General features: G+C 42.0%; 1 protein-coding gene across 1 annotated transcript; it reads right to left on the reverse strand.

Moving 5' to 3' along the window:
- Positions 1 to 256: 256 nt before the first annotated feature.
- On the reverse strand, positions 257 to 1,025 carry LOC149404304 (transcription factor AS1-like). The gene has a single exon (XM_089602090.1). It carries the CDS (start codon positions 790 to 792, stop codon positions 370 to 372), a length of 423 nt encoding a protein of 140 aa, XP_089458216.1. The 5' UTR covers positions 793 to 1,025; the 3' UTR covers positions 257 to 369.
- Between the last annotated feature and the right edge of the window lie 12,335 nt (positions 1,026 to 13,360).

Here is a 13,360-nt window from a genome sequence, read left to right on the forward strand (position 1 = left end):
CTGGATTAATAATCGCAGCTTGGCTATTTTGCTTATACTTGATAAACTTTGGCTATTTTGCAAATCCTTAAGTTCTATTTGGCCATTTAGCCGCTTGACCCAATAAAAAATTGCTGATAATAAACATAATCAGAAAATCAATTATCTGGGCCGTGGGTGGAGGGTTTTTTATGGGCTTTTGTTCAATAGGATTTGAAATTGATTTTTTAGATTCATGGTCTTGCATAGCATCATCATGCATAGAGATTACAAGTAATTAAAAGCACTGAAGAAGCACACACGATATATTTAAGCAAAGTAGATTACAGAGCACGGAGATGAGAAGAAGAAGATGAAGCAGCAACAAAATAAAGAGGCGGGTAAAGTAAATCAGGAGTGGGAAGAGGTGGTGCTGAGGAAGGCGGCGAGGCGGGCGTGGCGAGCAGCCCACTGGTCGGCGAGCTTCTGCTCTTTGGCGTCGGCGTCACGGCGGAAGCCGGCGAGCTGGTCGCGGTAGTCGGCGTCGATCCGATCGAGGGCGGCGTGGTGTTCGTCGCGCAGGGCCTTGAGCTTGGCCTCCAGCTCCTCCATCAGCTCCCTCCGCCGGCACGCCTTCTCCGACTCCATCTGGAGCTCCACTCGGCTCAGGCGCCACGCCGCCTCCTTCTTGTGCGCCGCCCACGCCCGGTGCCCCTCCTCCAGCTCCCGGCAGCACTCCGCCACCTCCTCCCTCCCCGCCGCCGACGACAGGCTCAGCCTCACCGACGGCGCCAGCCACGCCGGCATCACCACGCTGCTGCTCTTCTCCTTCATCTTCCCCCCATCCTCTCTTCTCTCTCTTGCCACTTTCCTCCACCAACAACTTACTTCTTCTAATCCTCTATATATCAAAGCTTGGTAGGTAGGCTCTTTGTAACGTGACTGAGGAAAGAAGGAGAGATATGACCATACGTTATTAGAAAAGCTAGAGAGATTAAAGTAGTAAGAGTGTCAGGGGGCTAAGTAGCAGAGCACGCCAATGGTCACGGATAAAGTCGCCTACTATGATATTTCACCATCACTCGAAGCTTTTCTTTTTTATTTATATTTTAAAATTTAAACTCTTCCATATTAGATACTAGAGTGCCATGTGATTCAACTTTCAACAGTTACGAATTGGCTCTAATCTAGCCTTGGCTTTATTTTTTCAAGTGAAGCTTAGTTAAAACTTTAAATTTGAAATTTAAGTTTCGCAGAGTTTAGATTCTTAACATTAAATTAGATTGTCAAATTTCAAAACAATATCGAAATCTTTTTTCACTTAAACGCATCATAAATATCTAAAAAAATATATATTTGAACACTTAAATATCATTTTTTTTATTCTGACAACAAAAATACCAAACATTATGTTTTAGAACCATCGTTAGCAACAGTTCGGTTATAGGACACGTAGATATCAAGTTAAAAAAATGAATATAAAAGCGTATAAACAAACAAACAATGACTATTTATGCTGGAATTCACTAATAATAATAGTAATAATAATACTAATAATTGTTATTATTATTATTTTAGATTTTATGTTTGATGTTGCGCAAATTTATAATTTTTTTTTATATATAATCAAGCATTCTTGCAACTGATCTTCCAAATTAATATTCGAAAACGCGTCCTAAAACTAAATGACTTAAGTAATACGATATCATACATTCTTGTTGGCTTTGATGAGTTTTGATATTTTCTTTGAATTTCAATATTACGATTAAATTATTGTAGATCGGCCATTGAATTTAATCACATATTTTACCTGTTTAGATGTATAAATAATTTTAATTAAATGGTCATTACTAGTTCGTCTAACCTAAAACGTATAGATGAAAACCTAACACTACTATTGGCAAAATGAACAAAAGCTCGATTCGGGAAATTACATTTAGTTTTCAATTAAAAAAATCGTATTTATTGTTATTGTTAACAAAATTGCGACATAAATACCTAATACTTTTGGGTTTCTACGCTTGTGTGCCTTTTCTTTTAAAACTTAACATTCATGTGTCCTTTAAGAAAATTGATGCTACAATGATCCTTAAACGTAATGTTCGATATTTTTACCGTCGGCAAAAAAGTGATATTGAAAATATTATATATTTATGCCATTATTAACCATATATTTTATCCTAGTTATATAGTTTATCACTTTGTGAGGAGTGGTGTGGAAGGACGCTCTTGAATCGAGTACCCAAGAGTCGATTGAGCTGTCCTCCATTAGCAGCAAAACATCTGCTAAGTCTTCAGTGACGACGTGGTCACCTTCTTTCTCCTCCTTTGATGGCGCCTTGCAGTACTTCCTGATGTGGCCCGTCTTTCCACAGTTTCTGCATTCGAAAGGTCGTACGGGCTTGGACTTGCTTCTCGAATTTCGCGACTTCGACCTGCCTTCAGAATTCTGATTGTCGGACAACACCTTGTTGTTCGCTGAAGGTTTCTCTTACATGTCGGACAACACCTTCAACATCCCCGATGTGGTCTTCTTCTTCGCCACGTTGTGAGCAACGTTCTTCGACAAGGCCAGTCGAATGACTTCTAGAACCTGTCTGTCAAGAAGGTTCCATTCCGCCCGTCCATCTTCTATGGCTTTGCGCTCAAGGGTAGATGAAGCTTTCTGCCGTACAGGTAATTCTCGATTTCCATCCTCCAGAATGCGTGATAGGTACCATCAAATTTACCAATTCCATGTGCTCCGCCTTCTTCGCCTCTCATCGTTTTCTAAATTGCAACTCGACTTAGAGCTCTGATACTAGTCGTTAGGATTTGACACACAAATTTGCCCTAAAATCATAAAACAAATTCGCAAAGAACAAAAAAATTAGCACACGCAGATTTATAGTGGTTCACTTTCAATCGAAAGTTACGTCTACTTTGCTGCTGCAGATTCTCACTAAAACCCAAATCAGGAAAAAAAAAAGTATTTACAACTCTCTTGCGCTCTACAAAAAACATCGGCGCATAAGGTATTTATAGAGAAAACATTAGGGCTTCGTAAATCATCGTCATAAGGTCTTCAGTCCTCACCTCGGCGCCGATTTGGCTCCACACATCTAACACTTTAAACTAACTCTTTAGCAAAATGGCTCAAGTTTTTATAGGCTATTGCATAGTAATCACTTATAATGTAGCAAGACTTCTACAATTTTTCATGTTTGGATATACATTATTTCATTTTGAAAAAGAAATTTTGCGTGATTTTGATCAACTTCTTTAGCTCCCAAATCCAAGTTAGGTCCATCAGTCATTTTCAAAATGTTTGGATTTTCATAAAAAAAAAAAAAATTTAATATTTAGATTTTTGATCTTTATGCTCGTGAACAGTTTACTTAGGATTTCAAAATAATTATTTCAAGTGCCCAAAATTTTAATCCACTATTTTTTTGTGCACTTGAGTTATTTGAACTATATCATTTTGTAAAAGTACATTGTACGTGATTTTGATCAATTTCTTCAACTCCCAAACTCAATTTCAGTCCATCAATCGATTTCCAAATTGTCCCATTTTTGAATATGATCCATCAATTGATTTTAAAATTGTATGTTTTGATTTTCATATAAATTTCTTAATTTTTAGATTTCTAGTCGTTATGTTTGTGTTCATGTTTGCGAACAACTTTCCTAGGATTTAAATATAATTAATCCATGTGTCCAAAATTTTAATCTAATATTTTTTATTTTTGTGTAGTTCAGTTATTCAGCATCTTGAATTATTTTGCATCTTTATGTACTAATATGAATGTGGATTTGGATTTAGAACAAGAAGAACTTCTAGATGAAATTGAATTTATTATTTTCCCTTTAAATAAACCATAACCATCTTTGATATATTCAGGATCTAAAATATTAATCTAGCTTTCCCAAATATTAATCAACTGGTCCATAACAAACAAACAAGCCACAACCATCTTTAATTACTAGTATACAGAAAACAAGTCAATTTGCAAACCAAATCTTCTTCCTCATAGGCCTTCCGAGAAGTATATTGATGGTAGGAAGTTGAAAAGAACGCTCACGAGCGAAAAAGAACCGAAGGCCTAAAAGTAGTCAATTACACAAAAAAAAAAGTGGATTAAAATTTTGGACACCTGTATTAATTATTTTGAAATCCTGGAAAAACTGGTTCACGAACATAAAGGCTGACCAATTGATATTTACCTCGACTAACCTAGTTCGACACCGATGGCAATGGAGATTGATGGCGATGGAGATCGACAGGGATGGTGTCTGAGATCGACAGAGATGGCGATGGAGATCGATAATGATATGGACTAAGATTGACGGTGATTGCGATGAAGAGCAAAGGCGATGGCGATGGAGATCAAAGACGACATCGAGTTCGATTACGAGAGATGCATCGACGTTTGGGCTTGGGTTTTGAACTTCATGTTTTGGGTGTGTTTGGCGTTTTGGGTTAGAGTGAAATAGTGATGTCGTATTGAAGGGTGAGTGAAAGGGTGTTTTGGTAATTTTTAAATATTTGGTTAGTGTACCTCAACTTCAAAAAATTTGGTTATTTTGTTAAGTTCAAATTTTAAATTGGCTGAATAGACGCATATTAATTAATGAAATATATAAATCACCATTGCAAAAAATTGTTACACATAAATAAAAATAAAATTCAAATGGGATTTTGTAATCAATTGTTTAAAAAAATGTACGTAAGTAAATAACCATTTATATAATTTTAAATGAATAGCCACCCATTTAATAAAAAGGATGATTTGTCTAATTTACTCTTAAAATTTTCTAATGAAAAAATCATTCTGATTAAAAACAAAATGATTTTAAAATCCTTGGCTTTTATTATGAAATCATTTTTTTATTATTAAAAATAAAAATATATTTTACGCATATGATGAGATAATTGTGAGAATAAGAGTGATTATTTGTTTGACCAATTTTTTAAAAATATTACACGAAGCTTTCTATTAGAATTTGTGTAAAATACCCATAAACACGGGAGAATAGAATAACATCTTAGTACAAGGAAAACCACAAACCTAAGTCGGAGTGAATCTAACACTAAGTACAGTTGTTCACTCATCATGTGCATGCTTCCGACACAAGCACGGATACATAGCACATTATAATTTGAGCACTCATTTGGCTCTTTCAAAATACTCACAATGGTTGGTGAAAAAAATCCAAACAACTGTGGCCGATGACGATGAAGAAGAAGTTTCTTCCGCTTTAATAAGCAAAAACCTAACACGAAGCCCATATGATATGATAAGAGCAGCGTCAAACCAAGACATGTCAACGAGCCAATTCCAAATAGAAGAGTTCAAGACTGCAATGAAGACTTTCATGGTTTAAGCTAAGATTAATGGAAAATGTATAAATTTTGGCATGGGCTGATCTACACTTCTGGAATCAAAATGCTTAATTAATCATCTAATCAATTGAAGATATGGTTAAGAACCCACAAAATATTTATTTTTCATCGGATTATAAATGTTTCATCATTCCCGGACATATTAAACGAGCTTTCACCGTCGTTTGTGGCGTCTTCATTATTCCAAGGTTCGCGTCTCTCTAGACGTTGGGTCACGGAGTCACCAAACTTTGTGGAGAAAATGATATATTCGACTGGAAATCGTGTTTCCTCGCGAATTGGTTCGCATCACCACAAAGGGGAGGCGGAAGGCGGTTAATCCGGATCCAATCCAAAACAAAGCGATAACCAAGCAAAAAAAATTAAAATGTTCACATACACCATATGATTGGGAAAAAGAAAATAAGATCTCGTCATCACTTTGAAATTTTGCACATCATCAACACCCCCTCGTCGATCGAAAAATTATTGGCTTGCATTACAAGCCCCAAATATTATTAAAGAAGAGTAGATTTGAAATTGCTAAAAAAAAAGTGAACAAAATTAGACGAAATATAGATATGAAATTCGTGCTTCTCCTCACAAAATGAGACACAATGTCTCAGGGAAGACGGATTATGATGGCGAAGAGAACTTGCGGTTCTCTTTTTTTTTTTTTTTTTTTTCTCACATGGTATTTTATTTGACCAATTAATTGTGGTTCTCTTGTATAGTTTATTAATTATAATGGGTATTTTTTTTTTTTTCAAAATCTAGGGTTTTCTTTCAATGAAGACTAGAAAATGGATGTGAGAGAATAGATTAAACGAGATATATCGAAAAAGGTGTAGATGAGTTTTGTGATTTCGCTAGAGAGAATATGATGGACGTGAAATCTATTCATTGCCCTTGTATTCGATGTGAAAATCATAGGCATTTTTTTTGCTTGATGTTGTTCGGACCCATTTGGTTGCGTATGGAATAATGACCTCGTATCAAAGATGGTGCTACCATGGTGAGGTTTTTTGTTGTACGATAAACGATGAAGATGATGATGTTGAAGATGATATCGATGATTGTTGTCGCACGAAAATGAACAACGATTTAAAGCTTCGGGTGGTTCGACCCAAGGCCGGACCAAGTGGCCGCACCCGAGCCAAAGGTGTGAACACGAAAGTCTTGAGTTGAGGTTTCCTCCAGTTGGAGGTGTTTTCTAAGGAGAGAAATGGGTGAATGAGGGGTGTGACTATGCTTCTTGTGAGCTGCCTACGTACACAAGTTGCGGGATCAAGTCAGAACATAGTTCGAGGCGTATTTAATGCTGTATGAGGTACGGAGCCTGGAGGGTGTGCTCGACAGAGGAGACGGAGCGCAGAGGAGTCCTTGACGATGTCTCTGAACTCTAGGATCGAGTGACCCGAGAGAAAATGTGTGTTTTCTCTCTTTTGGAGACGTAGAAGATTCTCAGGGGAGAATTCAAGGCGCGTTGGGAATTTTCAGTAGAAAATCGTAGATACGTCTTGTGCGTTGGACGCGTAGGGGATTTTCAGTAGAAAATCGTTGATGCGTCTTGCGTGTTGGACGCGTAGGGGATTTTCAGTAGACAATCCTAGGAGCGACATGCTCTCGATCAAGCGCTCAATCAGAGGAAATTGTGCTCAGAAAGTCTTTGGCAGCTTTTCAAAACTTTGAGAGCGAGTAATCTTTGAGAGGAATGAATGTGTCTCTCCTCGTCACTAAGAGGGAGTATTTATAGTGAATGACGAGGCCTAGGAGGCCCTAGGGTCGCACCTCAAGGAGCGGGGCGCGGGTTCCAGGCACGCGCGCGATTGATTCGGAGGGCGCGCGCCACTGATTCGGAGCGCACGCGCGACTTCAAGGAGCGAAGCGCGGGCGTGCCTGGGTGTGGCACGCTGCCTGACTGGCACGGTGCACCATGTGCCATGCGCGCCGCGCGTGCGCTCTTTTCCAAGGAGCGTGCTCGTGCGCTCCTTTGGAGGGGCGCGCCGAGCGCATGCTCTTTTCAAAGAGCGCACAATGGCAACTCCATGCTTCATGTGGGAGCATGGTCTTGGAGTTTTTGGGAAAAATTGCATGGGCCTTAGCCGTTGTGGGCCTTAGCGGTTTTCAGCGCCCCGACCCGTTGGGCTTTCGGAGTTCGGGATTTCATGCAAGTCGTGCGTTATGAGAAAGACTCTACTCGAGGAATTAAGGTCAACACGAGGATTTGTCGGTCGACTCGTGAATGCAAAATTCGACCTAAGGAGCAAGACTCGACTTGAGGAGAGAAACTCAACTCGATGAGTTACGTAGTTTCGATGCGAGGACTCGTCCGTCGACTCGTGGAGGAAGGTTACCATTTTTAGGACCTCCGGCATGACCATCAGTCCTTTGAGCTGCGTAGGCCTTCTTGAATTTTTGGGTTTTTTAGAATGACCGATAACATTAGCCCCCCTAAGTTCATCGTTCGGGAGGTCCTGGGCGATGAACTTAAATTGTTTATTCCGGGTGTTTGAGGAAAACTGATTTCCAAGAGCTTCTCCATCGTGAGGTGAATTTTTTTTATGATGGCGCGTGAGCGTGCGGCAGGGCCTCGCGTGTGTGGCAAGTGCGGCCCAAAGAGGATTTTCTCCCCTTTTCCTTGTTTCCTTTTCCCTTCCTTGTTGGAATAAGATTCCTACTTTTGGAATCCAACTTTTCCACCCACTGTGTGCCTATAAATAAGAGCACAACCCTACATATATTTCATAACTCTCTCTGTCTCTGTCTCTGTCTCTGTCTCTCTACACTAGTGCATAATGGAAATTTCATTTTCATTCTTCAACCGAAGATCCCGAGGTGGATTTTTGTCTCTATCTTCAGGACTCGGAACATGCAGAGAGCGATCTTCTTACGAGATTAGGGGAGATTCCCATGCGCGTGGAGGAGGATCCAAGAGGAGTTGAGCAGTGGCTCGAAGTGGGTGAGGAGGGCGCGACTGCGCCCATCACTCTGCCTATGGAGTGGGAGGAGGTGCGCGCACTACTTGGCGTGGTGTGGACAAATGAGTTGGTTGGCGTGGTATGCTGGTGGGAGATGCGCCCCACCTTGTGATCCACTTGGTTGACGGGGGCGCGTGACGCGCCAAAATCTGGCGCGCTGTGCCGCGTGTCTTGCTTGGATGCTCCAGGCGTACCGGAGGAAGGTGTTGATGCTGCTTTGCTGGCTCTGCCAGAGTCGATTCTCGACGAGATCGACTGTGTGGATGTCTTCGGGCCAATTTCAGAAGATCCTGGCGGTGACTCGGGACTTGCCCAGGGGGCGGGAGTTCTGTCGTGGAGCACCCGGAGGAAGGTGATGGCGACTGCCTCAGGTGTTTTGAGGAATGAAGGCTCTCCTACGGGGCCAAGGTGCGCCAGGTCCGAGGTCTCAGACGCGGAGTTAAACATATCGGTGAAGTCTTTTGAGAGGACGGAGTGGCATCCCGTGGAAGGCTATGCTGCTCCAGAAGGCTTTGACTGCTCGGGGGTTGATGCTTCGAGCTCGATCACCTATCGAGCATATGTCGGTCTTAGGGAGGCGTACGTCATTCCGACGTCTGTGGCGCTTCTCCGTCCTTTCACGGACGACCGCCTGTTCTTCCTGTGGCGTGGGTTTACCGCGATGACCGTGACGAGTCTCTAGTGGGGGCTGCGATTGCCTTTTTCAGCCAATTGTCCAGCAGCTCCTCGCGCGATTGAGGGTGCATGCTTGTTAGACGAGCCTGACGTTCTATCGTTTGGTGGCGATGTGCCACATAGAGTGGCATTGCCAAACCGAGTGGGTAATGATCGTGGCTGATTTCCGTAACCTTGTCGCAGTCTTCCCAGCATCGGGACAGCCCGACTTTAACATGGCCCGTGATCACCATAATATCAAGATGATCATGGACACCGAGACGCCCAGAATGAGGGTGTGGGTGTGGGTCTCGGTCGAGGCCTTTGGAGCGGCACCGCTCCGGTTCGGTCCTCTGGCTGACTTTATAGCCGATATAGGGGTAGATAGTCTCAAGTTTGTGAAGGAGATCCGAGGCATGTCAGAGGCTCATAAAGCTGGCGAGCGGTTTCGCTCATCGAGTTGATGGCGTCGACTAGTGGTTCCCAGCTTTCCCTCCCGGTCGTGAGCACGTTCAGCAAGCGAGGGAAGTCCCTCGCGTCGCATCGTCTCCCTTAAGCGTCGGTCTTTCAGGTACTTTCACCTTTTGTCTTGTTGCTTCAGTCTCTTTTAGTCGGAGTCCTGACCTATGTTGTGTTTGCAGCTTCCTCGTCTAGGGCGAGCGTTCGTGCGTGATTGGCGAGATCTTCTCGAGATTCGAAGTCATTGGCAGCGACTCATTCTCAGATTGCAGCGTGGAACGGCAAAGAGAAATCTGATGCCAATTGCTTGACGGAGAGCGGTCCCTGCGCTTCTTTGAAGCGACCTTCATCCTCGGCACTTCTGGACACGCCTTCGGACTCAAAGCGCGCAAACTCAATGATCGAGGCAGAGGCCTTAGAGGTCATAGGGGAGTGTTCTCAGGGGCTCGAGCAGTCTCCTTTAAAGGTGTTGAAAGGCATCGTGCCGAGCAATGATATGGATTTCTTTTGCAATGGCGTCTCCGATGCCCAGAGGGTAAGTTTCCTTATTCTTGTCTTGTCACACCGTTTTGCAAGAATTTCGCTTTTGCTGACCTTATCTTCTGATCACTTTAGGTGCTTGCACGTGCGACTCGAGGCGAGAAGTTTCTACACGACTTCATTTGGCGCATGGGGTTCATCCAGGAGGAGCTTGCTCAAGTGAAATCTTAACTAACTCGGGCCGAGCGGGGTTTCCACTCAAGGGTGGAGTTTGCGAGTATTCGCGAGTAGCTTCAAGAGACTCGCGTGGAACTGGGAGTCGTCCAAGACCGGTGTGACCGTGCCCAGTCAGTAGTGACAAAAATGGCTGGAGAGTTGACTATGGAGCCTCAAGCTCTAGAGGTGGCCACTCGGTCGACGAAAGTTTTTCGGAGCGAGGTGCATGACCTTCGACGCCAGTTAGACACTCGGGCGGATGAGGTGAACATCATACAGGGCCTGCTTGTATCAAGCAAGGCTATAAGTGTCCGGGTAGAGCGCGAGCGTGACTCTTTGGCGGATGAAGTCGCTCGACTCGCTGGAGAGAAGACCGTAGTGGAGCAACTTGTGTCTGACTTGCAGGACGACTTTGATGTCGTGGTCGAGGAGGCAAGGCGCGCCGCAGCGGTGGAGTGTCGAGAAGCTACGGCGATTGAGAATATCTCTCGGAAGGTCACTTTCAACTTCTTTGACTCTCTGTTCCCACCGCTCGACGTGGTCGAGCCTCCTAGTGGCAGAGACAAAAACGTTGTGTTCGAGTAGTTTTCCACGCAAGTGTTTAGCGCGTCACTTACTTTAGGAATTTCCTTTCTCAGCGCACTTGTCTTAGTGCTTGCTTTTTAGGATTTTCCCTTTTTCAGCGCAATTTTCTTACCGCTTACTCTTTGTAGGGATTTTGGATCAGTTGCCCCTTTTTTATGAAATATATATATAAATTCTATCTTTTGAACAAGTCTGCTCGTTTTCATCGTGCGTTCCCATTCCGATTAGTCGTGGCCTGTTTCTGTAGGTATGCGCCCTTGTCGATTGTTTCGAGAAGTCTTCTGCCTTGACAGGATTTGGCTCTAATTCCCTTAGCAATTGTGTTGGCATGTTTGCCTTTGCGGGGGTTTGACCTAAGATATGCGAATCGCTGTATGGTTCGCGTCCTCGTTCTCGAGCAAATGTGTCACTTCTTTGGGTTGGGAAAAGTATGTCGCAATGTTGCGATGCCTTAGGTGCGCCGTGTTTGGCATCTTTGACCGCGTTGCACTTGGTGACTTGGCGCGTCGTGTGAGATGGCTTAAGTTGTGCCTAGTATGGCAACTTCTAGTGCGTTATGGTTAGACGGCTTATGTGCACCTAATGGTGGCTTATGTGCATCGTGTTGTCAACGGTGCCCACAAGAAGAGTTGTAATCTTTATATTGTACATTTGATGTAATAAAGTCTCATGAAGACTCTTGCTTGTAATTGCTTATTCATTAATAAAAAGTTGAAACATTCATTCATTCTTCCGTGTCTGTTTGAAGCTTTATGATAAAACATTAGTCTTTAGTCCATAAACAAACTAAACAACTTACGAAGAGACAAATGTAGATTTGCATGAACAAACTCTTCGTAGTTTGCTTAAAACGATATATTCGCAATCTAAGTGTCAAAGGACTATTGACCTCAGTACAATTGTTAGGAGAATCTATGATGTCTGGTTATGGGGCATTGAGAGTTGGAGACTCTATAGTTCTTCTAGGTATCTTCCGAAGGTACTGAATTGACCAGTGCACTTCTAGAGACAAGATAAGAACAAACCATTTAACCTCTTATGTCTCGAAGTCACTACGTATGAATTGCATCGTGCTTACCTTAATCCTGAAATGAGACATGTCATTTCACACCTTAGTATTCTCATTTGAGAAAGTCAGAGTTCGGACTCACTATGTGATTCCGAACAAGGCCTATTGGTGAAGTACTAAGTTGTGAGAATGTCATGAGTAACTTTGTGAAGTTCTCATAGATATGGAATTCATGTACAAGATTGCTGAAATGCAATGTATATCACCTCATGCTTTGTTCCTTGGAGTGTGAATAAATGAATTGGCCAGTGTCCAAATCGAGTCTTGACTCTTTTGGATGAAACAATGTGACTTGTTAGCTCCTCGTCAATACATTGTTTCTAACTTATTCACAAGCGACAAAGGAGTTGAGGAAATAACAGCTAGAAGGGTAAAATGATAATTTTGTAAATCCCGACTAACTGATGATATTCATGAAGGGTAAACACTGATAATATTCTGTGGATCCACTCATTACAATTAGGTTGAATTCTTGAGTAGAAAATAAATTCATTTGAACCGAGAGATTTTCAGTGTCAACTCTTTAGTGGAGTCAGTTGACATTAAGCTAAACTTGGAAAAGGTTTGTGAACTTTTGAGTCCAAGTATTTTAGCTCAAGTTTTATTCATTTGGATCCATGAGGTCACTGTCACGAATCACATCGAGTAGGAATAGTTAAACTGGAAGCTAAGTCAAAACAAGAACGAAAATTATCAAAAGGGTATTTTTGTCTTTTGAGACATAGGATGAAATGAATGTCAATAATTTTTTTTGACAAGTTCATTTGATGACTTAATGTCACTCGGGCAAATTAGAATAATTGGGCCTTGTGAATTAATTTCATTTCATAAGAATTTTATTGAAAATTCTTAATGGGCTTTTCACATGTTGTCATGAACAAATGAAGAAGCTTCTAGACGCTCCTTCTAGAGACATGTTGGGCGCCCAAATACCCAAGAGAAACAGAGAATATTTTGTGCATAAATGTATCAAGATACTTGCCAAAAGAAAAAGAGGAAACAAATTTCCTCTATGAGGAAACAAGGAATTCGGCTAAGGCATGAAGGGAACAAAAGAGGAAACAAATCCAAGGGCTTCTAGAAGCCTATTTGGCCGAGTGACTCTAAGGGAAGGAGAGCAATATTTGCTCATGAATATGTGATATTCAATGAAAGAGGAAACTACCTTATTGAAGGTAAAACCTCCCCTATAAATAGAGGCCTCATTCCCTTCATTTTATTCATTCCACATAAGTTAGAGATTGAGAGCCTCTCTCTCTAGACCTTGTGGCCGCCCCTCTCCTCTCTCTCTCTAGTCAATTTCATTTTATTGTTTTGGAACCTAGGTCCTCATTTGACCTATGTTGGAATTGATCTAGGGTTTAAGAAAAATTTTAACGCTTCGCAAAGCGGCGGAATTTTAAAAATTTTGTTTTCGAGTAAAAACGGTTTTTACTAACCTAGACAAAGAGCAAGTACATGTAATTAAAAACTATTATGAGCATAGAAGTTTACTAACCTTTCTTGAAGCTTGAACTTTGAGAAGCTTTTGGAAAGTTGCAACGCTCGTCTCCCTCGCAGCACGTCTCTCTTGCTTTCCTCGCCAACTCGAGC

The sequence above is a fragment of the Urtica dioica genome, chromosome 2 (genome assembly GCF_054948205.1).
Source record: "Urtica dioica subsp. dioica isolate 48M chromosome 2, U.dioica_male_clone48M_v1_H2, whole genome shotgun sequence".
Lineage (NCBI taxonomy): Eukaryota > Viridiplantae > Streptophyta > Magnoliopsida > Rosales > Urticaceae > Urtica > Urtica dioica.

Coding starts and splice junctions, on each gene's coding strand:
- LOC149404304 (XM_089602090.1), bottom strand. CDS start 792: ATGAAGGAGAAGAGCAGCAGCGTGGTGATGCCGGCGTGGCTGGCGCCG.